We start from the raw sequence: 26,778 nt of genomic DNA, 5'->3' as shown, positions 1-26,778 counted from the left end.
ACAACAGACAGACAGACAAACAGATAAACAGACAAACAGATAAACAGACAAACAGACAGACAGGACAAAAACAATATACCCCCAGGATCTTTCGATCCGTGGGCATAAAAATACTTTTGTATATAAATTACATCTATCATTTAAAAAAAAATCATCAAATTATATGCCATTTTCTTCATCTGTCCACAAATGTCCAAGGTTCTATTACATGTTGTAAACATCAATTAATTCTAAAGATCTTAAACCCCCCCCCCCCCCCCCCTCACTTCACCCACATCCCAATAATTTACTGGATGGAATAGATCCTACTAAGTATCCTGACATTCTTTTCTTGATGAAAATCTTGATGAAAAATAAAAAGAGAGATTTAATTCCTTTAGCTTGTCATAACTTTAATCATTAATGAGGTTTTCAATGAATGGATGCAGTGAATGAATACATGAAAATTTTTTGGAGTTTATGATTTTTTGATATACAACATCAAATGTGTCTATTTACAGAACTCAGCATATACATGATTTTAATGCTACAGTACAGTTCTATACAAAGCTCTCAGTCTGTATCTGGTTGTGACCCTATACTCAAAGATTTACAATAAAAAAAAAAAAACAAACATGTATATAATACATATTTCAGGTTTTTCTTTTATGAAACTAAATAAATTTCACACAAACTCTTTTTGTAATTTTGTCTAAAAAATATTTAATTCTACAATAATCAAACCACACATTCACTATTTTGTTCAACATGATACACTAAACAAAGCAAATATAATCCTTGGACAGTTCACTGTTGTTGATAACATCTGATGTACTGCCCATTACAATTATTTATGGTCACTCATTGGACGAAATTTTTCCAACTGAATGCAAACAAATATAGAAACCAACACAGCACATTAGATTCAAGCCTATAGCTGCCATTAATTTAGATCTGGATGAAAGAATGCCACATACAAAAGGAGAAATGTAGGAAAACAATAAACTGATTTAAATGTTGGTGACAAAATTATGATTTTTTCCTTCACATATCTTCTCATGAATGCATGCAGATGGCACCTCATATACTACACAAATTTTCTTTCCTTTTTTTTTTTTTGTTTAAAGTAAATCCCAATGGAACAACCTACTTAAAAAAGGAGAGAAAAAAATCACATCATATTCTTTAAAATGAACTATTTATATAAAATGAACTAATAATGATAATTACTCAACTGAAACAACTAAATAAAAGTTTACTACACGACTTTGTAAAAATCTCTAAAACATCACTGTATCTGTGACGAGATCACATGGTCCCTCTCGGAGCAGATAACTTTCAGTAAAATGACGTAAATCTCAGTGTAATGACGTTTGTAGTGATTACGTTTCTTCATAGAAGAACAGAATTTTTGCACTTTTCACCTATCCTCAATACTGTAATTGGTGCTTCTACAGATTAATCACCAGGGTCATTGCACGGTTAAGTCACATGTATTACAGTCATGCCCAGTGAATCACAAGTCTCTCTCACTCGAAATCAGTTACTGGAGGCACGGTAAACAGCAGAAATGTCACTCTCTCCATACCCAAGTCTGCGAGCCTTCTTGTATAGCTGAAGAATAAAGGAAAATTCATGATGAGAGAAAATCAATCGTAAACTTATTCATGCAATGATATACAGTAAAACAGGGTTATAGTGAAGTCCTGGGGACCTCTGAAATTGTTTCGCTGAATTTATAATTTGTTACGTCTGTATAATAGATTTGTTAAAGTATATATAGTGAATTCACAACATACATGTGGTCCTCTGAGTATGACTACCGAATATGTTTAGGGAAGTACACATATTAAATACGAAACTAACATTGGAGAACTAAAGTTTTCTGATGACCAAAGTTTCAAATATAAATACTTCCAAAAAATGTCAGTTCAATATTTTAAATGACCTCTTAAAGAATATGTCATGAAAGTTATATTTTCTTGGAAATTATATGTATGTATATTACACAAATTCTAAAGTTTAAAAAAGACTGACAGTACTACTTTGTCTCTCTATAAACCAGAAGCTTCTCTATGGTAGTATTACCTCATTAGCTGATGAAGCCACATACAATGGTTGTTCTACTTTATCTCCTAACAGCAGTGCTAGTCTCAGATCTTTCTGCTGGTGTTGTAGTGGAAAATGGGGGTCATATCGCTGGCTAAGGATGGCTGAAAGCAGAGAAACAAATGTTTAAACACATATATGCCCCCCATGTAGCAATATTAAAAAAGGATGAACTTTAGAATGTCTGTAATATAGTTTTACTAGTTAGGGGGCAAATATAATACCAAGTTTGATATCCATCAGGTCTCAATATCAAGGAGTAATTTACTTCTATCAGGGTACCAAATTTGATGTCTGTCAAGCAATGGTTCTCAAGATATTGAGCAGACAGTACACTCTCTGTAACCTCAAAATGACTAGGTGTCATCTACTGCATGTACTAAGGAGGAACAAGTGTACCACGTTTGATGTCTATCAAACAAATGATTCTTACGAAATATATAAGAGGTCGATATCTTCCTATGTCCAGTTTGACCCTTGACCTTGTAACCTCAAAATTAATGATCTAATTAATCTATGAAGTACAAAATTTTAACTACAAGTGTAAGAACTTTTATCCATATTGCTGAATTCTACTGTCAAACAAATCCCAAGAGAATTCAATCAAACTAAACCATACTGGAAATGAAGTCAACACTTTTTAAAGCAAATGCTTGCATATTTTAAGTACCGGTAACTTGTATGTGGTAACGTGTTGAAATTATATATATATATATATATATATATATATATATATATATATATATATATATATATATATATATATATATATATATATATACATACAAAAATTGTATATCATATTTAGTTTAAAAACCCTTCTTACTTCTTATATTATGATTAGAAATCAAATCAAATCAAGGATGAACAGTAATGGAAATGAGTAAAACTATGCTCATTGTTACAAGCAGTACTTTGGGTTTCTATATAGAATACAGGTTTACTAGGCTGCATGTCATGTGTTTACACAGTTCTACAGCTATCAGAGTTGGGCATGCCAAAATGTGAACTAATAATCAGAAACTAATCAGGAAATATTTATCATATCCATTAAAAGACAAGTAAAGTTGTTTTTAATATTGTGTCATATCATGAGGAATGTTTAAAACTAGATTCCAGTTTCTTAGTTCAACAGACTCATAATGTTCGTTTTCCAGCTTACTTTCTCTGTCATGAACACCCTTGTTTGAGTTTTAATTAAGTACATTTGTTCTATAATTTATATGCTTGTCCAATCATTTAAATAGTTTTAATTAGGATATTTTTTTTACCATGGGATTGATATTTTACAATAGAAAACAAATTGGGAATCACCAGACTTAAAATGTGGTCATGTAATTGGAAAAAATGGCACCAGTAGAGAAAAAAAATGGTGATTTTGCTTTGTGTTACACAGGTGACTTCTTAATAGAGTAACTTTATACAGGATATTCATGATATTTCATTGGGAAAATAAGCACATAAGACAGATCACTGCTGGATAAAGGAGACTGCTATCACAAGTTTTTAAATTTTTTTTTTTTTGATTTTAGTAAATCTACATGGAACACACATCAGGATGTTTTCCACTCTTTTTAGGACACTAGATGAAATCCCGCACAAGCGCGGGGAATTGAATTTATACCACTACCAACAGAAAAAAATCTAATAATATATATATTGTAATTTCTACTGACAGCCTACAGGCTTATAGCAGGAAGAAATACTTTTTTCAATATCCCGCATGAAGTAGAAGTACGTCTCCAACCCCCCCCCCCCCCCCCCCCCCCGTAAAACTTAAATAACAAAATCATTAATTGACATTTATTGTGAAACCTGTTATATACAATGTACTATGTTATGGATATTGTACTTCAAATGCTCTTATTTCATTTCAGTCACGAATAAAAGCAGTGAATATGCACATTTTACTGAGAAATAGATTTTTTTTTGGTAAAAATTCACAGGTACTTGGGTCTTGGTTTATAAATATGTATGTACCTTATTGATATGTAAAAACTGTATCTTACCTCTTTTTTTTTACATATCAATAAGGTACATGTATACATATTTATAATCCAAGACCTAAAAGTACCTGTGTAAAAATTAGCTTTTATTTAATGCCATATGAATACACTGGCGGATTTAGAGGGAGGCCCAACCCCCCTCCCGTTTTGTGTCCAAAATATACATAAAATTTAATAAATTATTTTTTTTGGTGTGTCCGTGGGCCCCTACCCCAACCCCAAACTGGTTGCCCCCCCCCCCCTTTTCAAGATTCCTGGATCCGCCACTGGAATAGGCCGAGTATTTGATACAAAAGACTGTATTCAGAAAAAAACTGAAATGTATAAATTAAAGCACAAAATTATACAACATAATTGTACTTGAATAATGCCTTATTCATTGATATTCTCTTTTCATGTAAGCAAGTTTATTACGAATTACAAATTGTACTTCGGGTTCGTTGCCCGATGCTTTCAGTGAGGAATATATACAAATTTTACCGATAAATTTATTAGGAAAACCTACTACATATATGTAATAGTCTTTCGATATAAAAATATATCAATGATTTACCATTATTTCAATGACCATTCACACAAAAGCTATTTTTTTTCTTTTAAACATCGGGCTTGATGCTATATGATGTTCTAGAAGCTTCCGTCAATATTACGATCGGTGAATGACGAAAATAACTTGCACTTTTCCCTTTTTAATCGGTTATCACAACTTATTTCTTTTATATAATTTAAATCAAGTTTTGATTGAATAATTCAGTAATGACGTTCAAGGAAATAAATAAACGATTGCTTGTTGTCAGTTTCATTAAAAATTGACAGTAACTTTGATCCGCCAACCGGAAACGCCACCGTACTCACGTTTTTGCTATTTCATGGCTGTTTATAGAAAATAAAAGTAGACTTTTAATTTAATGTACGATACTTACAATGCAAGTGAAATCTAAATATAGTTTACGGACATCATCTTGTATCGTGTTTATTCTTAGAGGAGTAAGTAAGAACTCTGGCGCACCCGTTTCGGAGTTTATTTGCAAAATTTATTAATTTATAAGTATAGATTGTTCTTGCCAATGGAAAAAGAAGTGCACTGTTCAAGAAAAGTCATGCAACAGAAGATCTGTGTGGAAATCAATCCCTTGAACTTTCAGATGCACTCAACAAGTCCAACATTAGCCCTGCATAATATACTGCAAAAATCAGTTATTTTCATAGGGTCAAATTTTCATGGTTTGGAGAAAAAAATCATTGGTTCGAGGGGATAATATTTCATGGTTGAAGGAGAAGCATTATATAGCAGTATGAAATTTTCCCATTTCATGGGGGATTTGATTGTCTCTTCATACCAAAAAACAACATAAATTAAATCCCCATGAAAATTTCCAATTTCACAGTATGTATAAACTGGCAATTATTTTATCAGAATAAACATTTTGTATATTTTTAAAGAATCATCCCGGTTTCCTATTATTATTATTTTTGCTTTATCTGATCAAGAATATTAATGGCTTGGGTATAGCTGACCTTGACTTTTGTGGATGACGGTGGGACAAGACAATGCCCCCACTGACAGAACCTCTGCCACATCCTCCTGGTCCAGACCCACTTTCTCTGCCATTGCCATGGCCTCTGCCAATCCTGCTACCACGGTCCCCATCACCATGTTCACAATCAGCTTCATTCTAGTGGCAGCTCCAATGTCTGCCCCTGTTCATAAACATTCTCAAATTCAAAACACAAAGGGATAATACAGAAAGAAAGAGAACTCTTTTTTTGGTGATAGAAGATATTCATACAGTGAATGAGTGGAAAGAAAGATAACTCTTACTTTATTCACATTTATCATTTTCATCAGATGCATTCCATTTTTTTTTTTTACAGACCTAAATACAGAGATTTCTTTCCAATGGCCTCAAAACAAGAGTAGCATTCATCGTACAGCTTTCTTTCACCCGCTGCTAAGATGATTAGCTGTCCCTCCAGAGCAGGAACTCGACTTCCAACTACAGGAGATTCCAAAAACACTCCACCTCGTGCTGTTATTGCCTAAAATACACCATAATATTTACATTTCACAATGTTTTGACACTATTAACCATGCCATTAACATCCAGGCTTATAACTGAGATTTACTTAGTAAGCATGTCTTATACTGTAAGTCAACTTCCCTTAGAGACCTGCAAGGGGAGAATTGTTATGGATTACTTACCTAAGAACACAGCCCTACACCAAGTGAATACAAGTACAGTACTGCCATATTGTGTAATTCTAATTCCCCTATACCAAGTCAATACTAGCACTGTACTGCCATATGTGTAATTTACAATGCTTTCTTAATCCATAACATGTAAAATATTATAAAAATAGTTACATCATTGATAACAGAATCAAGGAATCTACGTTATCTAATCCCCTATTTTCTCTATCACATTCACCATTCATCAATGAGGTGTCATATGTTTATGTAATTGCCATAAAAATACCCCCATCTCTATTCAATTGTCTAATTATTCCATAAAGTTCATGACCAGTTTAACCACAGTAGTTTGTTCTCTACAGGTGTACGACCATGACAACTATTGCTCAGCCTGATAAAATAAGCATTTCTAGAAAACTGGAATATTCTAATATCCTGCTAAAAATATTCAGAATTGGGAAAGCAATGTCAGTATTACTGTAAATCACTTTTTATTTGCAAGAAATTTTATTTTTGGTTAATTACATGAGACCTGACTGCTCGCAAAAATTTCATTCTCGCATATATTTGTATTGTTTAGGATTATATACAACAGTAATAATTTGTGAAAATTCTCCATTATAATTACTAAATAGCTATCTCATGAAATCAAGGTGTCAGGAGAATATAGTGATCTTCAGTATAAGTTTCATTTTTACATTTAAACGATGTGATTATCAAAAAATTGATTTCACTGTAGCAGTTACGCTTTGTTTCCATGGTAAGAAATAATAGTTACACAAACTAACAGTGGAAAAGTTGACAGTTTCTAATTAAGGTCTGACGACAAGTTGCTCATATATCTGTTTTCTATCTCTTCATAATATATCACAAATAAATCATAATTACCGTTATCTTGTGATTTTTTAAACTGTTTGTAAATTTCTAAGTAAATAAAAACATCAAGAAATTGTGATACTGGCAATGCTAGTGATTTCCAATAGGATTATGTAGTAAATAGCATCCTCTGGTATCTTGAACAAATGCCTGGTAAGGTACCTCAATTTTTTGTGAGGGAACTTATTAAAGTAGCAATACTTCAATGACAAATTCTTCAAAAAAAAATTATATATATTTGAGGAACATGTCATCTGACCTTAAGTGAAACTCCTGACAGCTTGTTGCATGTAAAGTTAAGTTGACATAAAGTATTTAAATTTGATACCTTAAGATGGAAAATGGATGCCAGCAAAATGGGATAGGGATAATGAGGAAAGTTTAAAATGTAAATACAGTAAACTTCTAATCTCCAACATCAACATCTGGAATACTAGAATACCATGGATGTACGGAAGTGGGTTTAAAGTCCCAACCACTTTTTCCTTATGTATTTTAACCTTAATATCTTGAATCCTCAGATATCTTGGAAGTATTTTCTCATATTGAATTTGAGATAAAAAGGTTTGACCTTTAAGGAATACATCCTTATTTTGGTGTGTATGTGGACAATAACCAACCAAATCACATGATAAGTCTACCAGAAGTATCTTTGCTGCTCATAAAAATTATCAAAGTTTACCATGCAGGTACTTTATCTCATAAAAGCAAAAAAAATGGCATCGATTCCCTAAATAAACACTTTTTGTCCGAGGTATGATTGAGGAAATTTGAGATTATGAGTTTGACGTCTGTAAACCTTGGTATAATTTACCTCCGCCACATCCTGCATAGTCTCCTCATCTATAGTAGACATCTCCACATAACACTTTCCTTTGGAAATTCCCTGCAGCACCCCATAATTACCAAATACCAACTAAAACACAAAACATATTACATGGTATGTTAATTGCTGTACACTTTATAAAATTAAAATATACAATTAATTATAATTAAAATAAAATATAGCAATGATAAACATTTTCTTCATGTTAATATAAAAATATACAACTATGTTTATTACTATTAGTAACACTGATAAACTAAAGACAATGGAGAAATAGTCTAAATTTCTAATACACACATTAGCTAAATCTCACACTATCAATTTTTTTTTTCATTAATAACTGTAAAAAATGCAAAATATATTGAAGGCATTATCTGTAGCTACTCCCAATAATCTGGCAAGTATTTGATATCTATTGAACAAAAACTATATGGAGTATGTACAAAGTTCAGGTTTTTCTCAGACAGCCATGGTATTTTTCCTTGAAACACATGCCCTTATATTAACTCCTCTTCTTCCCCAAAGAAATTTCAAATAACATTAAAAACTACAAGTTACATTAAAAGTTACTTTTTTTTGGGGTAAATTAAGCTATTGTTTGTTTTCCTGGTTTCAATTTCCTTGTTAATCCTTATAAAGCACAGTTCATATGACAGGTGCTTTGTCCTGGGCACCCTACAATTGGTTCTTATAATTCATAAAGAATTCATTTTTTTTCTCAGCACCAGATGTTGCCCTCCTCCCCCCTTCTCTCCCCCCCCTTCCCTATAATTATACATATATCAAAGTGAAATCTGCTCAGTAATTTTAGAGGTGACATAAAAAGATTCCATCCATTCATTCATGACTGCTGTATTATTCCTATCTGAAGAAAATTCTTCTTTCATTTTATTTGTGTATGTGTGTGTGTGTGTGTGGGGGGGGGGGGGGGGGTACTCAGCTGATATTTTGAAGATGCTGAAGTTAAAATGAAACTTCTGATAAAACTTTCTTACATCTTTAACTGCTGTGGAGTCTGCAACACAGGAGAAGGTGATGTCACATGACTGGACTACCTCTGCAGGATTATTCCCCTTGAATGCCCCAGACTTCACAAAATCTCTGCACTAAAAGAAAACATCTTTTTTTTTAATCTATCCACACATATTTTTAGATTTGAAGTGCAGTTTCCCACAGAGCAAAGGACCCTGCAGTTGTTTTTCTTTTGTTTCCTTCCTTTCTTCCATGAAGAATATTATAAATACATGGATATGGAAAATATTTTTTTTTAAAAATCATACACTCTCTCTCCATATTTAAAGATTGGGTTTATATACCTCAAGTATAATATATTGTTCAATTTTAACATTAGGTATTCAGAATATATTAAGTAATTTCCTAATTGCATTAAAAGTGCATTAAAAGTCACTTTGTGCAATGAAAAAAAAATGTCTTGTTTCTTAATTACACTATTAGACACTTATTATGTACATATATCTAAGAAGTGTGATTTTGTCAGCTAAAAAAAGAATGTCCTCCCGGGGCTATAATCTGTCATTAGAAGGTACAAAACACAGGTCACTGAACACAATCCTGTACCTCCCCTCAGAGCTAAGTGGACTCATCCACTTCCCATCAGCAGCTGACATCATGCAAGTGCAAGGTCGATGTTCTATGGAGAGATGGCTGCTATAAATCAATAAGGAGTAAACTAGGAGTCCTTCATTAAGTTCATTTGTAAGTATAGGTACTGTTTGCTTCCCTACAGCATTAAGTCAACAGTCATTAATAGTCAGTAACAATTTTACTATTGGTAATGCAAGTTAGACATATGTTTACTCTGGTTCACCAGGAAATGAAATGTGAGAGTATATCACACACACTGGATTCTTACTGTATGGACAAAATTACTCTATACAAAAGGTAAGGAAATCATTAAAGCATTGTTCAGGAGAAATAAATGAATATTCAACAGCCTGTCTGACTTGACAAGCTAGCCTGATTTCATATCATTTCAATGATGTTCTAAGGTCATGTGAACTTGGAGAGGTGATGTATATTCATTTTATCTACTCTATAAACAATGCACTGTCTGAATCGCCTATGGTATTTATGGCCAGGATTAAAATCTACAAGGACCTCGTAAAAAACAGTAAGTATAGGTATTTCTCACTGTTTTCCTCAAGGCAAGTTGTTAATGAGCAAGCCCTGTACAACCTTGCAGCTCTTCATGGAAACCATATGTTCAAACAATTGACTATGGAGAGAGCTCAAAGACCATTATAGGTACAAAGGAAAAAAACTTAATTACCACAACTCTTTAGAATGCTTATTTTACACAAAACCTTGTAAATCACTGCTAAGTGAAGATCTTGATATTGCAAGGAGAATTGTTTCTGAAGCTTCAACTTATCCAAACAAGAGTATTGATTTTCTGTCAATAGTATTAGTTTATGAGCAAAGCATCCTCATATATAATTGAAGCAGGCAAAATGGAAAAAATTCCCAGATCATGATTAGGGCTGGGACGATACAACTTTTTCTATATCGATACGTATCCCGATATTTGAGCCACGATACGATATGTATCACGATATGTTTAATTGGTTATAAATTCTTTTTTTATATTGAAATGAACAAAACATTTCTTCACAAATAAGAATAATTTATTCAAAGAAGTTGCATATCTGTTGTAAAACTTAATTATTTTGCACAAGTGGTCTTAATTATTATGTATTTCATATTTATATTTATATTAAGCATATTTATTTTATATATTAAACCCAAAATGTTAAGTAAACAAAGAAAAACATAAGTCAGAATTTTTTGGGCGATATGTCGATATTTCTTCATACGTATCGATATGCGTATCATCCTCACATTGAATCGATATTATCGATATCTCGATATATCGTCCCAGCCCTAATCATGATGAGCTTATATAATAAACAATGGTGGCTGTCTGTCTACTTAAAAATTCATCATAGAGAAACTAGTGTATGGCTGACATCACTGACCAGGCAGATAACATCATTAGCCATGGTGAATGTCAACCAAATCCTCTTGATGGTTATGAGTGGCAAAAGGTCAACAGTTGCTCTCAAACCACATCAAAATTTTATGGACAGTTCTCGCAAAGATTAAAACTTTTATGAGAACTTGCATCTGTAGGATGAAGACCATTGTTGTAAATATTTCAAGTATAAGACCAGTGTGCTTACTGCGATGTATATCAGTTTATAGTTCTATAAACAGGTCATTAACATGAGCCTCTGATAAGTGTGTCTCTATCAGTAAGTGACAGTCAGAGATGAACACAATGTTTATCCAAGGTTAAATTTCACTTTGTGATGAACTTCCTCCCTTTGTTTGCTTCTATCCAACAAAGCAACCTCGGAAGGTGCCCCCAGTTCATCCGATAATTCCCACTTACACAAAGGGATTTTCTTGTGTTTCAAAATTACTGTATTGCTAAGTTAGTTTTGTCTCCATGGTATTTAGCCTTTCTAACACAATATTATCTCATTAACACAAAATATGTTTTTCTTTTGATATTTTGTTGTTGACAGACACTTATCAGAATGTCCAACTGTGAACTTGTGTATAACTTACTATTTATTTAGTTGTCAGTCAATATTGTACTGATAATTGGCTGATCAATGTACACTGGGAGTGCTATACTATACAAGATGGTACACAAAAACACAGTTTTCCAACAAATAAGCAAGCAGACAATAAGGATTTTACACTGTCCATTTCCTGTGGTTAGCAAGCATTTATAGCCTATCAGAGCCAGAAACATCACTCTTTTGTTCTAGTCAGACAAATTTTCTTTAAAAACAGATTCATGAAAACAGATGTTTTTGTATTACTTTTATCTGCACTTTGTAATTGATAACATTTTTTTGTATTTTTCAGATTTGAATCATGAGATTGATCACTCCAAAGGGATCGTAGAAAATTAATTTTCTGCTCTCCCGAGTATGAAAATTTAACCCACCACCTTCTCTAAGGTGTCTACCAAGGATGGTAACAGGTAAACTCCTTATTTTGCTCACTATTGCCATTTTCCAAAGTAGCAGCCAACAGATCTGTCCGACCAGATGTGACTGTGATTATAAATATCATGTAACAGTGAACTGTTCTAACAGGGGATTATTAACAGTACCACCATATCTACCACAAAATGTCTCGGTTCTACTTCTCAAAGGAAACAGCCTCACTGACCTTGGAAGGCTACCCCTTCTACCAAGTCTACAAGTGCTGGATGTTAGTGACAATGACATCATGGACACGATCAGTGGCTTCACTTCCCTGCCAAATCTGCTAGAGCTAAACTTACATGGCAACAAATTAACAGATTGTCCAGACTTTCACAATTCTGTATTAACTTGGCTAGATATCTCAGGAAATAGCATACAGGGTCTCGATGCCAGTCTCTTTCATTTATCCAACTTAACTTACTTGAATGTAAGCAACAATCCTTTGCAAAATGTTTCCAACCAAGTTTTTGAATATTTAACAGACTTACAGATACTTGATTTGAGTAACACTTCAGCACCTTGGAACAGCCAACTCTCACTGGAAAGTCTCTCAAAGCTAAAGAAAGTCTACCTTGAAAGAAACTCATTTAAAAGGTGTTTCGATATTAAAATGTCGATTAATTCTAGTCAGCTAGAAATAATAGATCTCAGTGAAAATAATATTGCCTCTCTGGAAAACTGTACATTCCGCAAATTGCCAAATTTGAAAGAGCTTTACTTGGATGGAAATAACATTAGTGATCTATCTGAGAAAAGTTTACAATCATTGCCAAGGTTACATGTGCTTTCACTAAATAAAAACAATATAGCAACAATTCAAGACCCTGTCTTTCACTCCTTGCCTCATTTACATACATTATCTTTAAGCAATATGCCCCACTTGTACTATCTGAGTAAGAGGGCCTTCAGTGGACTCCAGGATCTACAGAATTTAGAGTTGAAGAATAACCCACACCTATCATACATCTCTGAGGAACTTTTCAGTGGCATGAAAAGCTTGGTGAGTCTTAACCTGAGTCAGAACAACATATCAACCCTTGCCGAACCTGCATTCCCACCAATGCCAAACACCCTTACTGTAGATATCTCTGGCAACTCACTGGTCTGCGATTGCCACATCGAATGGATAAGTAAAATACTAAAGGCCAATGACTCTTCTATCACTTTTTCTAATTCAAATGACTTGTCATGTACTCTAAATGGATCAAGTGTCTCCCACCCTTTAATACTACAGGATAGCCTCTATTGTCCAGAAACAAGTCTACAACATGTTCACTCGAGAGTGGATTTTCCCATTGGATCTTCAGCAAGGTTAGTTTGCCCTTATCAAGGAGATCCTCCACCTAAAATAACCTGGATCACCCCAAGAAATGTTCAGCTCTTATTCTACAACACCCATACACTGGCCAAGTGGAATTATCCATCTATAACTGATGTACAACAGAACGGATCATTTCATGAAAACCACTACTGGCACTACACAAATGAATATTTTTCGGAACTTGAAGATCACCCTGACAGAGTTGTTGTCCTTGAGGATGGCTCCCTATACATTGACTATGTCTTGCGCATTGATTCAGGTCCTTATAAGTGCATTGTAGAGTCACCCCAGAACAAAAGCACATCACAAATTCTACTTAGGCTAGATTATCAAGTGCTCATGGAAGTTAAAGTTTTTAGTTTATTTGTTGGACTAGGTTGTTCTGCCTCATTCTTCATGCTCAACTTAATTTATGTGTTTATAGCCGCTGCAGCAAGAAAATGCATCAGTCAACGCAGAAGGGAGGCCATAATGCAGTTTCTTGAGAATTTCGACCAATACAAGACAAACAAACTTTCATCTCTACGTGACAACTACTATGGTCAAGTTGCAAGGATACGAGAAACATATCATAATCGCATGACTAAACTTCGCGAAAATTACAATACTCAAATGACCAGATTTCGTGAAGGAGCATCTCACATCAGAGAGGGAACAACACATCGAGTGGACATTATACGAGACAAATATCAGATCAAGCAACGTAAACTCCGTGAATACAGCTCTCAACAACTGCACCAATTACGTGATACCTACAACACTCAGTTACTAAAGGTGCGAGAATATGGGTCTCTCCGATTGAGTAAACTGCATAAGAAGTACAAACTTAAACAAAAACACATGATCAACCTGTTGGACACATTGAACATTGATAATTGTCGAACAATCATTGACAGTGAATGTGTAAGGACTGAGTCTATGTTGTTCGAGCCTGAAGATATTCTCTGCACTCCCGAGTCCAGGTCAATAAGTTCCGGCGAGTATGTCACTGCTAGTTCAAACAATACATCCACTCATGCTAGTCAAGAAACCTTACATGGTTCTGATCCCAGTGATGAGCATATGAACACAGAAAACAGGGGCTTTGTTGTCCATGATGCCATTGCCAGTGATACTCAAGATGGGCTCTCAATAACAATGCCTGTAGCTGAAGAGGAGTCTCGAGAGAGTGTCTCAATAACAATGTCGCTCACTAATTCAAGTGAAGGACTCTCATTAATAATGCCCACAGTTGATTCAGGCCAGACTTTTCATCACAGTCAAGTTACAATTCAACTTGGTGCTGATATTGATATTGATGAAGAAAGTCAAGATTTAGCTCAAAGTTCAGTGTAAAGTCAATGACTGATGTGTGTGTTTTTCTCTACAAAGTATCAAAATATGTTTTTTCTTTAAAATCATCGTAATTTTATTTGCCATTCACCTCATTAGCCCACATGTGAAAATCTTCCTGATTATCAGAAAAATATACTATAAATAAAATATATCAGAACTTTTGACTATTGAACTTGGAGCTGAATTTCTGAGATCTTATTTGAGTAAATATATGTATTCATTATAACCCATTGTTTTTATTACACCTGTTCACACATGAAATCAAATACTAAGAATTCTTCTAGTCGGATCTGGAGTGTTTGTGGATCATAAATCACCCTATTTTTGTTGTAGTCAGAGAAATAAAATATATGTATAAAAAAAAATTAAGTATTTGTCAATAAATACTCAAGATTATTTACATTTTTGATTGTCTTTAATTGGATGTATTATCCAGACCTATTTTCCTATAATTTACCCCTTTTGTTGTTTCTTAGTATTTCAAATGGCACTTGTCAGTAAAATTTGGCTTTTATCCATAAGATTCTCATTATTGTTATTTTTCAGTAAGATTTGACTTTTCTCAGAAAGATTAATAGATTTGACCTTGTCCATTAAAATGATTAAGGTCAAGACCTTAAATGAGTTTAGACTGTCTTTTTGATCCTAGATCCAATATGAATTCATCTTTAATTTTAACGTACACATTTTCCAATACTTTAGGGCTATAATTGAATGATGTAGAAAATGAAATATTTTCATGATTTCAATTTGAAATTATGTCAAAATTAATCTGAATATACCTACTGTAAAATCACATATTTTCATGGGGTCAAATTTTTGTGGCCACAGGAAAAAATACTGCTTTTAGGGGATTTGATTTCATGGTTGAAGAATTGCAACATTGTGCTGTGTATTTGGAATTTTACTTTTTGTGGAGGACATGAATTGATGGGTCTCAAAAATTAAACCCCTGCGAAAAATGAGTGATTTCACAGTATTTTCAATTTAATCATGATAATATTATTTTAAAGGTCAAGTTTACATTAATTACCATCTTCTGAGAGACTGTAGACAATCTGGATAAATTTCTTTTGTCTAATATGGAAAAAAACCCCTCTTTTTTTCCTTCATTTTTCATTGAATTGGACAGTTTAAAATATGGTTTTTTCATTATGTTTACCTAAAAATTGTGCCCAGTAATACCTTACTCTACCAAGCAATAGTAAGCATCATTAATTACTCAAATTTGAACCAGAAGTCTCTGATGAGACTGTAGCTCTACTGGTCTGTTTGTATAACAAAAGAAAAGTAGCACTTGGATTTGAAACATTGCAACATGCAACAATGAATAGAATTATGTAAACTGTAGGAGGTGTAGCGTTTTGATAGTATTTCACAGAAATTTCTATTTTTAGTAACCATGACAACACCATTCACCCAAATAAAAAAAACAGAAGTACATATTATGTATCGTAGTGTATTCTAACTGCGTGCCAAATTAGATTGAAATCAGACCAAAATTGTAGGAGGAGTAACGTTTAATGGGAATTTCACAAAAATTTCTATTTTAAGTAACCATGGCAACACTGTTCATCGAATTCAAAAACCAATGCAATAAATTATGTATCTTAGTATAGTCTTCTTGTATGCCTAATTATATTAGAAGCAGACTAAAACTGTAGCAGGAGTAGTGTTTTAAAGGAATTTCACAGAAATTTCTATTTTTAGTAACCATGGCAACACCGTCCATTGAATTCAAAAACTGATGCAATAAATTATGTATCTTAGTGTAGTCTACTTGTGTGCCAAGTTATATTGAAATCGGACCAAAACTGTAGGAGAAGTAGCGTTATAAAGGAATTTCACAGAAATTTCTATTTTTAGTAACCATGGCAACACCGTCCATCAAAATCAAAAACCAATGCACTAAATTATGTATCTTAGTGTTGTCTACTTGTAAGCCAAGTTATATTGAAATCGGACCAAAACTGTAGGAGAAGTAGCGTTTTAAAGGAATTTCACAGAAATTACTATTTTTAGTAACCATGGCAACACCGTCCATCGAAATCAAAAATTGATGCAATAAATTATGTATCTTAGTGTAGTCTACTTGTGTGCCAAGTTATATTGAAATCAAACCAAAACTGTAAGAGGAGTAGCGTTTTAAAGGAATTTCACAGAAATTTCTATTTTTAGTAACCATGGCAACACCGTCCATCAAAATCAAAAACCGATGCACTAAATTATGTATCTTAGTGTAGTCTACTTGTGTGCCAAGTTATATTGAAATTGGACCAAAACTGTAGGAGGAGTAGCGTTTTAAAGGAATTTCACAGAAATTTCTATTTTTAGAAACCATGGCAACACCGTCCATCAAAATCAAAAACCGATGCACTAAATTATGTATCTTAGTGTAGTCTACTTGTGTGCCAAGTTATATTGAAATTGGACCAAAACTGTAGGAGGAGTAGCGTTTTAAAGGAATTTCACAGAAATTTCTATTTTTAGTAACCATGGCAACACCGTCCATCAAAATCAAAAACCGATGCACTAAATTATGTATCTTAGTGTAGTCTACTTGTGTGCCAAGTTATATTGAAATCGGACCAAAACTGTAGGAGGAGTAGCGTTTTGAAAAATTGTTTACAGACAGACGGACAGACAGACAGACAGACAGACAGACAGACAGACAGACGGACGGACGACGGACACCTTACTATCGCATAAGCTCTTCTGGTCTCTGACCAGTAGAGCTAAAAATCATTTACTAGATCTTTGACCTTAAGGTTCATTGATACTCTGATAAGAGAAATAACTCTTAATGTGATAAATGCCTATTATTCCTTTATAAATTTGTTAAAATGTCTTTTTTGACAAATTTTGACCATACTTAATACATATATTTCTTTTGGAAAATCATACGCCTTTAAGCAAGATTTTATATGAGCAGCCAAATATTTGCTCAATATTTTCTGACTTGTTCCCAGTGAAATTTTTGGTAGCTATGTGAGTTTTCTTTTTTATTTTTAACCATGCTTTGAATTACAATTTGGTACTTGGCATCATGATTCTTTGTGATAAGTTTTATAGGATACTCATAATCCTTCTAATATTGTAAAGGGAGACAATGCTTACACATTTTAGCCAAATTATTTCTTAAAAAGGTTATGGCCAATTTCTCTAAGTTATGAATGAAAACAGAATATTACTATAAATATACCAAGTACACAAGGTGCCCAACCATCATGGCACTGAGGCACACCTTTAGCCTGTTGTGGTGATATTGTAATACCAGCTTTATTTATTGAATACATTCAAGTCCAAGTCTCCTTTTTTTACATGTAGTTGATGACACTGGATTTAACTTTCTTTGATTCTTAACAAAGGAATTTATTTCTGGATGCAGATTTATGTTGATTACACAGGATCTGACTTTTTAATAATTGATTTGCTCAAGTCAGACAAGCTTTTTTAAGAAAGTTAATACTTGTACTATAGTTTGGAATAAACATACCAGGTTCTCTTCAGTCTATAAATACAGCCTGAACTACATTAGGATTCTAAAATCAATTATACAAAATTTTTTATTTATATAAATGATGTGGAAAAAAAAACATAAAAATAAACCAATTTACTGGATTGCTGCACTGGTAAATGACTTTCAGCCCAAGGTATCATGATTTAATTAAGAAATAATGTATCATTTTTAAACATCTATCGGATATAAATACGGGTTGGTCACGAGATCAAATTCCATAAAGCCAGAAGGGCTTTATGGTAAATTTGATCTCATACCAACCCGTATTTATATCCCGATAGATGTTTAAAAACGATCCATTATTACTTATATTTATTACTTATTCGTATTTTATATTTTCCTGATTATAATCTTTAACACGTGAAATGTTGTTTTTTCAAACTAAACAGCACGTATTTGATCCATTGATTGCGCGTCGATCCTTTATGACGTCACTGAGAAATTACGTTGAACGTTTATGACGCGAGGAACCCATGTTTATACAGATAAAAGATACACGTTGCTTTTAATAGTGTTATATAAAAGAAAACATTTGCAAATGTAAATATCAGCATATAATATTAAAATTTTAGCATTTATTTACATAGGAAAGGTTCCTTGCTTACTTAAAATTATGAACACAGAATAGTTGCTTGTTCTCTCCCCCCCCCCCCCCCCCCCCCCCATTACATTATTTCTACACCAAATATGATTTATAGAGTTACATCCTTATGAAGTTTGATATAAAATTAAAATAAATAATAAACCTGACAAGGGTTGTATATCTTGTATCAATGACTGAACTCCCTCCTACAGAATGTCTATTAGCTGATTCTTGTGTAAAAAGGGAAAAAATCATACATAAATCTTTATTATCACTGTTTAAAACAAAAATGCAATTTTTACATATCCAACAGAAGTTGCAATTGCAGTAAATGGAAACCAATAAAGAAAATGAAAAGCCTGAAAAGCTTCTACCGCACTGAATATGAAAACAATTTCAACAGTTCTTTTGAATTAGGCAGGGGCCTGGGTCCAAACTGACCTGACACCATCGAAAGTACCATAAACAAAAATGGACGCCTGCATATTGTTGAACTGAACTTGTATCTGTGCAACCAGTTAAAGAACTAGGAATGATTTATTTTAATCATACTTTAACAATGTCTATGCATGTTTTTTTTTGGTATCTTCAGATTAAACACATTTTCAGTGACTGCATAATAGCCATGCTACAAGTATGAGCCGCGATCAGGAGAAAGCAGTATATTATGAAACTGCATAACGAGGTTAATTCATTGATTTTTATGACAAAATTGCTTGTAAATTCTGGAAGGGTAAAAATTTAACTTTAAAATTTAATGTTTGTAACCTTCTTGTATGCCCAGTAAATTAGTTTGATGATTTTTACCCTTTACTGGCAGGGTTGGCAAAAAACTGGGAAATACTCGTATTTCCCAGGACGGTGGGAAATACTGGTATTTACCGGGAATTACTGGTATTTACCGGGAAATAAGAAATAGCTACATATTTCATTAATATTGACATTTAGTACACCTTATTGGCTAAGATATCTCCTGGTATCACTTTCCATGATTTAAAAAATTTTGGTTTCCAAGTAATTCATTTTATAAAATCATAACACAGTATACTTATTTACCAGTCATGAGTGTCATTTGTTTCATGCTTGAGTCAGATGTAGTCAGTAAAGGTCCATGAAATTAACTCAAAGATCCCAATTGGGTTTTTTTTATCTAAGAAAATTCTTAAATGTAGAGTATGGTATAAATATCAATCCTAAGACATGTAAGAAAGAAGCCTTTCAGTTCTACTCAAGGTAATTATCTCTTAAAACATGAGCACAAAACTGTCCAGAGCAATTTGTTAAAACAACATGATTGTTTGTAATAACTACAGTGTTTATAGAAGGTTTAAAACAAGTTGGTTTTTTTTCATGGATTTATAATTAATAAATTTAATAATTTTACAAAACTGAAAAGAAACTTAAATTGGAAAACTTCAGTTTTATACAGCCAGGGAAATGTTTCAGAATGCTTATATGGGTACTATGGGACCTGGAGTAGTGATACATTCTAAATATGTTCAATTGCAATTTGAGATATATTCCATATTATTCATCTTTTGTTTTTATGTTTATTTTATTTTTGAATTTTGCATAAGATTGAATGAACTAATGAAATAAAAAACTTTAGATTTGTATTTCCCAGTATTTCCCACTTTAGAGAAATTTGTAGTATTTCCCGGGACGGGAAATACTGGTATTTACCAGTGGTAATTCCCACCACTGGTATTTCCCGGCCAACCATGTTTACTGGTAAAGTTATTTCCTTTTAACTTGAAAACTGATTATTCATGTAAATTTAGAAATTAATCCGCAGCAGCTATTGGTATACTGTGGTCCCAACTTTTTTTTATTATGATAAACACAGCATCTGTTTCTTAAAAAAAATAATTGAAGATATACTTGGCGCAATTTTAATTTCACGTTTATAATTGTGATAGTTTTTTTAAAAGTATGTACTAATTTCTCGAATTTATTAATTCGACTGACACCTTTGGTTGTAAATTACGGTTGGAGATCATTCCTAGATTGGCTTTTGACTAACCCTTGATGCCATAAAAAGACAAAAGGCTTACTCAATTTTACACTTACCTTAAGAGCTGTACGATTCCAAACTGTGACCTCATGACCTGACCTTAGCAAATTCATGACCATGCCCTGTCCCATGATTCCCAGTCCCAGAAACCCAATTCGCATAGGAGTGGGTATGACTGATGGTTTGGCGACTGGTTTGACTTTGAGGAGAGTTTCTTCGATCTGAGTTGAGGCTGTGGCATTCCCTGGTGATAATGAGGCCTGGATGTAGCTATTACTGGGTGGGGACATTGGCAGATTGTGCTCAGGCTGTAAAAAAAAAAAAGATGTTACAGTTCAATCCAACCATCTACAGCAAGACGATACAGAAAACATTTCTTAACTAATATGTATATGTACTGTGCACAATTTATGCAATTTTTTTTCTCCCTTAAGGTATGAGTGAAAGACAGATCATATAATTATTGCACTACTTGGTAAAGTACATAACTTGAATATGGATAAGTAATACATGTAAATAAAGTCTTAGAAAATTAGAATTCTGGATTCAAAGTACATTGTTTTCCAAATAACTAATTTGGCTTGTTTAACAGAAATTGACTAGTCCTGCACAGTTGTTCACCATGCTCAACTGTCTCATGGCCATGACGTAATAAACCTACTTGTAAAGAAACAATAAGGGTGATGGGAGAGTGTCAAATGTCCTGTGCTATTCATACATAAAATCATATTTTCAGAAGGCCAAGGGCACAGTTTCCCAGGTCTTTCCCATTATCAAGGGACAACAGTTTGGCTGTTTCCCGAGTTGTCATGAAATAAGTGTTTTATTACCTAACCCACTATATAATTTCTCAAAGTAATGATATAGACACTTTGGTAAAAGTTGGTATTATAATATTTCTTAGTATTATCATGCACTAATAAATTAATGTATATATGTATTGTTTAGTAAACAACATAATGATGACTTGAAGGTTTGAATATAACACTCTAAGTTGGACGTTTAAGGCAAAGATCTATAGTGAGTGAAAGGGGCCTATATTTTTCCCAAATTACCTTCAGAAAAGGTGTTCCTGGCCTCTTCTTTCAAATGATATTAAATTGAATATATATTTATATGGGTATCAGGATTACTCTTCAAATGATAATTTCAAATTGATTGCCATGAAAATGCTTCAATTTATACATAATTCAATATTATAGCTGTAAAGTACGGGAAATTAATCATGATGTCATAATGGATCAGTTCAGCCATGCAACAGTTCATTCTGTGACTCTGTAAACAGTTTTGGCTATTTCATATAGGGTTGCATACTGTTAAGGATGAAACAGTACAATACCATACCGTTAATTTTGAAACGATACAGTATTTTTAACAATACGGTACTATACCTTGTAGGGCTGTATCAATATATCGATATGTATCGATATTTCAGAATGTATCGTATCGAAAAAATACCTTCCAAAATGTATCGGACAGGCAGATTTTCTCATAATTCTTTGAAAAAGTTGGGAATTTCAATCACCAAAGGTTATATTTTCACTATTTTGAATTAAAATTGATCAACAATAATATAATCATTAAGGAGATAGCACATATTAGATAAATATTATAATATACATAGACAGTTTTATTTTAACATGTTGTTTTTACAGTCATTAAAAGTTTGAATTTAAAAAGTAATTTGTAGAGACACTGAGACAAGACCATTGAAATGGGTTTTAAAACAATGAGTTTTTATTAAACTCATGCATTAAATGATTTATAAGACTTTTTTGATAGAATTATTATAGAATCCAATATATCAGATATCGCATTATAAAATATTGTATCGTTTCGTATCAAATTGTTTTGCTCAATACACAGCCCTTATACCTCGATGAATGAGAATGAGGGTTCATTTTACAACAAATGTGCTTTCAACCAATCACCAACCTTTCAATGTTATAATCTACAATGAGCTTATAAACTATATGTTAATATTTTAACCTTTTAATAAATGATCAACAAAACAAATAAATTGAATCTCAAACAAATTAATCTGACTAGATACATTATCACAAGTATACACAACCTCCCTGGTTTGGCTGGTACATACAAAAATGCTAAATTCTATTACAACCATGCACTAAACAAAACCTTAGAAAACGGAAAGAGATGCACATCACATTTTTGCCACAATTTGCCTTTTTAATTTACATTTATTATCAGTTTTTATTGATAAAATTAAATAAAACACGATTAATGTGAATGTATTTTAATTTTTTTTAAATATATGTACTGATTTACCTCGAATATCGGCAGTCGAAAGCAAGTATTGATCATACGGCTAATTGTATTCGGCGCGTCGGCGCGCCAGCGCGTCCAACTCAACCCGATATCACAAAAGTATTTTCTCCCTGCATTAAAACACTCAAATGACATCGATTTTCTTTATAATTTAAGCATTATCGGTTATATTCAAGTTGACAGCCCGAGCCCGATTGTATTTTTTTGTTGGGTGGATCCAGAAATTTTTCCCTAGGAGGTGTTGGCTCAAATCGCAAGGGGAAGAGGTCCGAGGCAAAGCTTTAGTAATTTTACTATATCAGTTCAAATAAATTTGAATTTTCCAGGGATCCGGATCCCATTTGATCCATGCATGCCTTACCACAATTTGTGCTAGAGTAATCCGAAATATACCCCAATTTTTTGAGTTGGCCTATACTTTCGATTTCTCTCTCTCTCTCTCTCTCCAAACATTAACTATATACATGTATAGCATTTAAAAATATTTAGTGCTTTGGTTTTTATAAATTTCCTTTATGTATAACAAAAATTTACCGGTATTACGTAATGACCCTAGACATTAACTATATACATGTATAGCATTTAAAAATATTTAGTGCTTTGGTTTTTATAAATTTTCTTTATGTATAACAAAAATTTACCGGTATTACGTAATGACCCTAGACTCTAGAGTTTAACCCCCTTTTTAGAGACTTGATTATCATGGCAATAAGCTGCAAAACATTGGTATCAGTGTTTGACAAATATTCCTTGTTACGTATTAAAATATTACTACTACTAAAAATTAGCTTGTTCTTTATTTGAGCAGGGGGAGTAACTTTAGTTACAGATACATAAAGTCCTGCCTCCCCATATTGTAGTCTTCTCAACCACTTATCTCATTACAAATCCAATCATATAAAATACATCTACAATGGTTCCATCAACATTCCTTAAACATTAATTTTTGTTTTGTTTTGTTTTGTTTTGTTTTGTTTTTTTTTTTTCTGTTTGTTTTGCAGAGTGAAAATTAAAATAGAATTTGATGGTCATTAAAGTAAGAAGCATATCAAAAAGTTTTATGATGACCTGTGTTTACGAAATACTGAATCATTCGCTGATTGCAAAAAAATTGATGCCAATGAAAATTGATAAAACTAGTGTATTAATTAGTGGCCATGAATAAAAGAAACAACAGGCAGTTAAATAATGGTATCAGGTTCGTTCGCCCTATCTACCTGTTCGCATGAGTCCGTTCGCGCAGGGTCCGTTCGCCATTATTCTTGTTCGCCCTATATCTCGTTCGCCCTATTATATATACAGTATATACTATAGTAAATATCAACATTTATTATTAATTTTATTAAATATTTTACTTGGTGTTTTTTTCAAATGTTGCTACAGCATTTTTTTTTATTAACCGTAATCTTAATGAAGTAATTCAAATTTGATATTTATGCTCTTTACATGCTTAATTGATTTAATTATACTTAATAATGTCACTGTAATTTAGGGGATCATACAATCTGCGTTATGTTCACTTAAAGGACTGAGATGTTAATTTCTGTTGGTCTGCTGGGTCTTTGATTAGTACAGGTATAAATTACCGGTATAGTGTGACCACATGCATTCGTCTGTTGTCTCCCGTGTGCAATTTATGTACCAATGTACATATAATTTATTTAAAAAATCCATTGGTTAATTATTCAACTTTCTGCAATATAAATAAGGCGAACGGACCCTGTGCAAACAAGTGATGTTGAAGCTTCAAAAACAAAATTCTATCTATGAAACTTTCTCTTTTTAGCCGAGCGCATTGCTCGTAGAGCAATAGCCGGTTTATGTTACGGTGTTCAACCGGAAATACCGCTTCCTCACCGCCAAATTAAATATGAGTAAGAATATAGTACATATGCTCAACCACCTTTGAAGCAATACAAACACTTAATTAAACAAATTTAATTTAACTAAGAAATTCTCTAAAAAAAAAAAAAAAAAAAAAAAAAAAAAAAAAAAAAAAAAATTGATTATATACTTTCTCCCCTTTTCTTCAATAAATTATTTGTTTAAAAGATGCGATAGGTAATTTCATCAAGTCTGCCAGATTCACATTCTATAGAATAAGTTTGTGTTACCAGGCTAACACTAATGCGGGGAGCATGTGACCCGATGCACACCTTTATGCAAAACTCCCCGCTGAGGACCCGTCTGTGTATAAACGTTTGACCTTGCTGCATCAATGTAAATTCAAACTGCATTTTATTTTATTTTATTTTTTAAACATTTTTTATTTATACTATATGTCATAAATATATTTTTGTGTTACATATTCTTCCAGTGTCTTGTTGTTATTCATCTGTAATTACAATGTATGTTTCATGTAAAACGGACTTGTTCACTTCTCTGTAAATGAGCCCCGCTCTCTGTACTTCTAAGTACTTTGATTATTTATGATATCGAGCCCGATGCTAACAATATTGTATAAGCGATAATTTATTTTATAAACAAAATCTGTTGCGCGAGCGCGCCGACGCGCCGAATACAATTAGCCGATCATACTAAGCATCTAGGGCTGTCACGGTTCCAAAATTTTTCGGGTCGGGTCGGTTCTGTAAATTTTCCGTTCGGTTTCGGGTTTTTCGGGTCGGGTATTTACATCTATTTTAAACCTTAATTTCATAAATTTAACTTGAAAAATCTTTATTTGTTACATTAAATTTACATTGAAGACAAGTCTTAACCATGCGAACGTCTAGAAATCGGTGACTTGGCCTACTATTAGCCACAACCTGACCATTCCTGCTCGTTTTGATAATTGTCTAATACTTCCGTGACAAGTGTTTTGTCATGGAATGAAGTAGATTTCAGTTGTGATGTTTATTTATCACTGTTATCGTCATCATTCCTTTGATTTCGACGCCATTTTTTGTATTAAACAGACTCTAATATATAAACCAGACCCGAACCGAAATCCGGAAAAATGGAACCGGAACCGAACCGAACAACTTGGACCGCGGTTCTCGGTTATTTCGGGTACTCGTGACAGCCCTATAAGCATCCATTTTGTTAATTAGCCTACCCTTTCAAACTTAATCCACACAAATTTGATTTTTTTTTTGGCCCAAATGTGAAATTCTTTGAAAGAAAAAAAAAACTCTCCATGGCTTTAAGTGTTCCTAGATTCTAAAACTGCAACTACATGTAACTACTGCTTGTTAATTCTGCAATACCGAAGTATGCGAAGTCTCTTCAGTCTTAAGATTTTGTGTAGGAATGACTAAGGATTTTGTGATATTTTTTGGAAAAAATTGTGATATATCACGCTATTTTTGCTGATACCCATCCCTAGAAATGACTTCTATGGCCCAAAGATCAAAGATAGTTGACCAGACCACCAGGGATAGATATTCATGGTATTTTTTTAATGATAGCAAATGCTAATCACCTTTCAAGCATTCAAATTATTGAAATACATGTAAAAATGGTAAAGACAATAAACCAAGTCATTTTCTCCTTCTAACTCTGTGAAACCAAATTTTACATTCAGACAGTCAGAGTTCACTTGCCCAAAGAGCAAGTTACTGTAGATTCCTTATTTTTCACAAGTACTTGTTATCGCAAAATTCTCTTTAATGTCAATTTGCAATAACAATAATTCGCGAGTGGATGGTTGATCAAGGGATTTTGCATAGATTTTAGCACCATAAAAATAAAAGCAAGTAATTTTA

General features: G+C 33.0%; 2 protein-coding genes across 3 annotated transcripts in view; one reads left to right on the top strand and one right to left on the bottom strand.

Annotated features, from left to right (window-relative positions):
• Positions 1–366: 366 nt before the first annotated feature.
• Positions 367–26,778, bottom strand: part of LOC133193428 (uncharacterized) — a 31,002-nt gene continuing 4,590 nt past the window's right edge. Inside the window, exons 8-14 of the mRNA XM_061329364.1 lie at positions 20,839–21,090; positions 8,983–9,093; positions 7,976–8,077; positions 5,972–6,134; positions 5,613–5,795; positions 2,068–2,192; positions 367–1,593 (exon numbers count right to left, since the gene is read on the bottom strand). Of these exons, the coding sequence (XP_061185348.1) occupies positions 1,519–1,593; positions 2,068–2,192; positions 5,613–5,795; positions 5,972–6,134; positions 7,976–8,077; positions 8,983–9,093; positions 20,839–21,090 (1,011 nt within the window). The 3' untranslated portion in view covers positions 367–1,518. The remainder of the gene's footprint in view (positions 1,594–2,067; positions 2,193–5,612; positions 5,796–5,971; positions 6,135–7,975; positions 8,078–8,982; positions 9,094–20,838; positions 21,091–26,778) is intronic.
• Positions 9,577–15,061, top strand: LOC133193426 (leucine-rich repeat neuronal protein 1-like). Of its 2 annotated transcripts, none has more exons than XM_061329362.1 (2): positions 9,577–9,703; positions 11,885–15,061. In XM_061329362.1, the coding sequence occupies exon 2, from the start codon at positions 11,993–11,995 to the stop codon at positions 14,663–14,665; it is 2,673 nt and encodes an 890-aa protein (XP_061185346.1). In that variant the 5' UTR covers positions 9,577–9,703; positions 11,885–11,992; the 3' UTR covers positions 14,666–15,061. The 2 variants fall into 2 exon arrangements, with proteins under 2 accessions (XP_061185346.1, XP_061185347.1); XM_061329363.1 differs by lacking the exon at positions 9,577–9,703 and adding an exon at positions 10,009–10,118.

This window comes from Saccostrea echinata, unplaced genomic scaffold (genome assembly GCF_033153115.1).
Source record: "Saccostrea echinata isolate AGI-Se365-2 ecotype Australia unplaced genomic scaffold, CSIRO_AGI_Sech_v1 ptg000027l, whole genome shotgun sequence".
NCBI lineage: Eukaryota > Metazoa > Mollusca > Bivalvia > Ostreida > Ostreidae > Saccostrea > Saccostrea echinata.
The sequence above is the reverse complement of the archived record's forward strand: the minus strand, read 5'-3'. Positions and strand labels throughout refer to the sequence as shown.

What these genes read in the sequence shown, in the direction of transcription:
- LOC133193426 (XM_061329362.1), top strand. Translation starts at nt 11,993, where the DNA reads ATGGTAACAGGTAAACTCCTTATTTTGCTCACTATTGCCATTTTCCAA.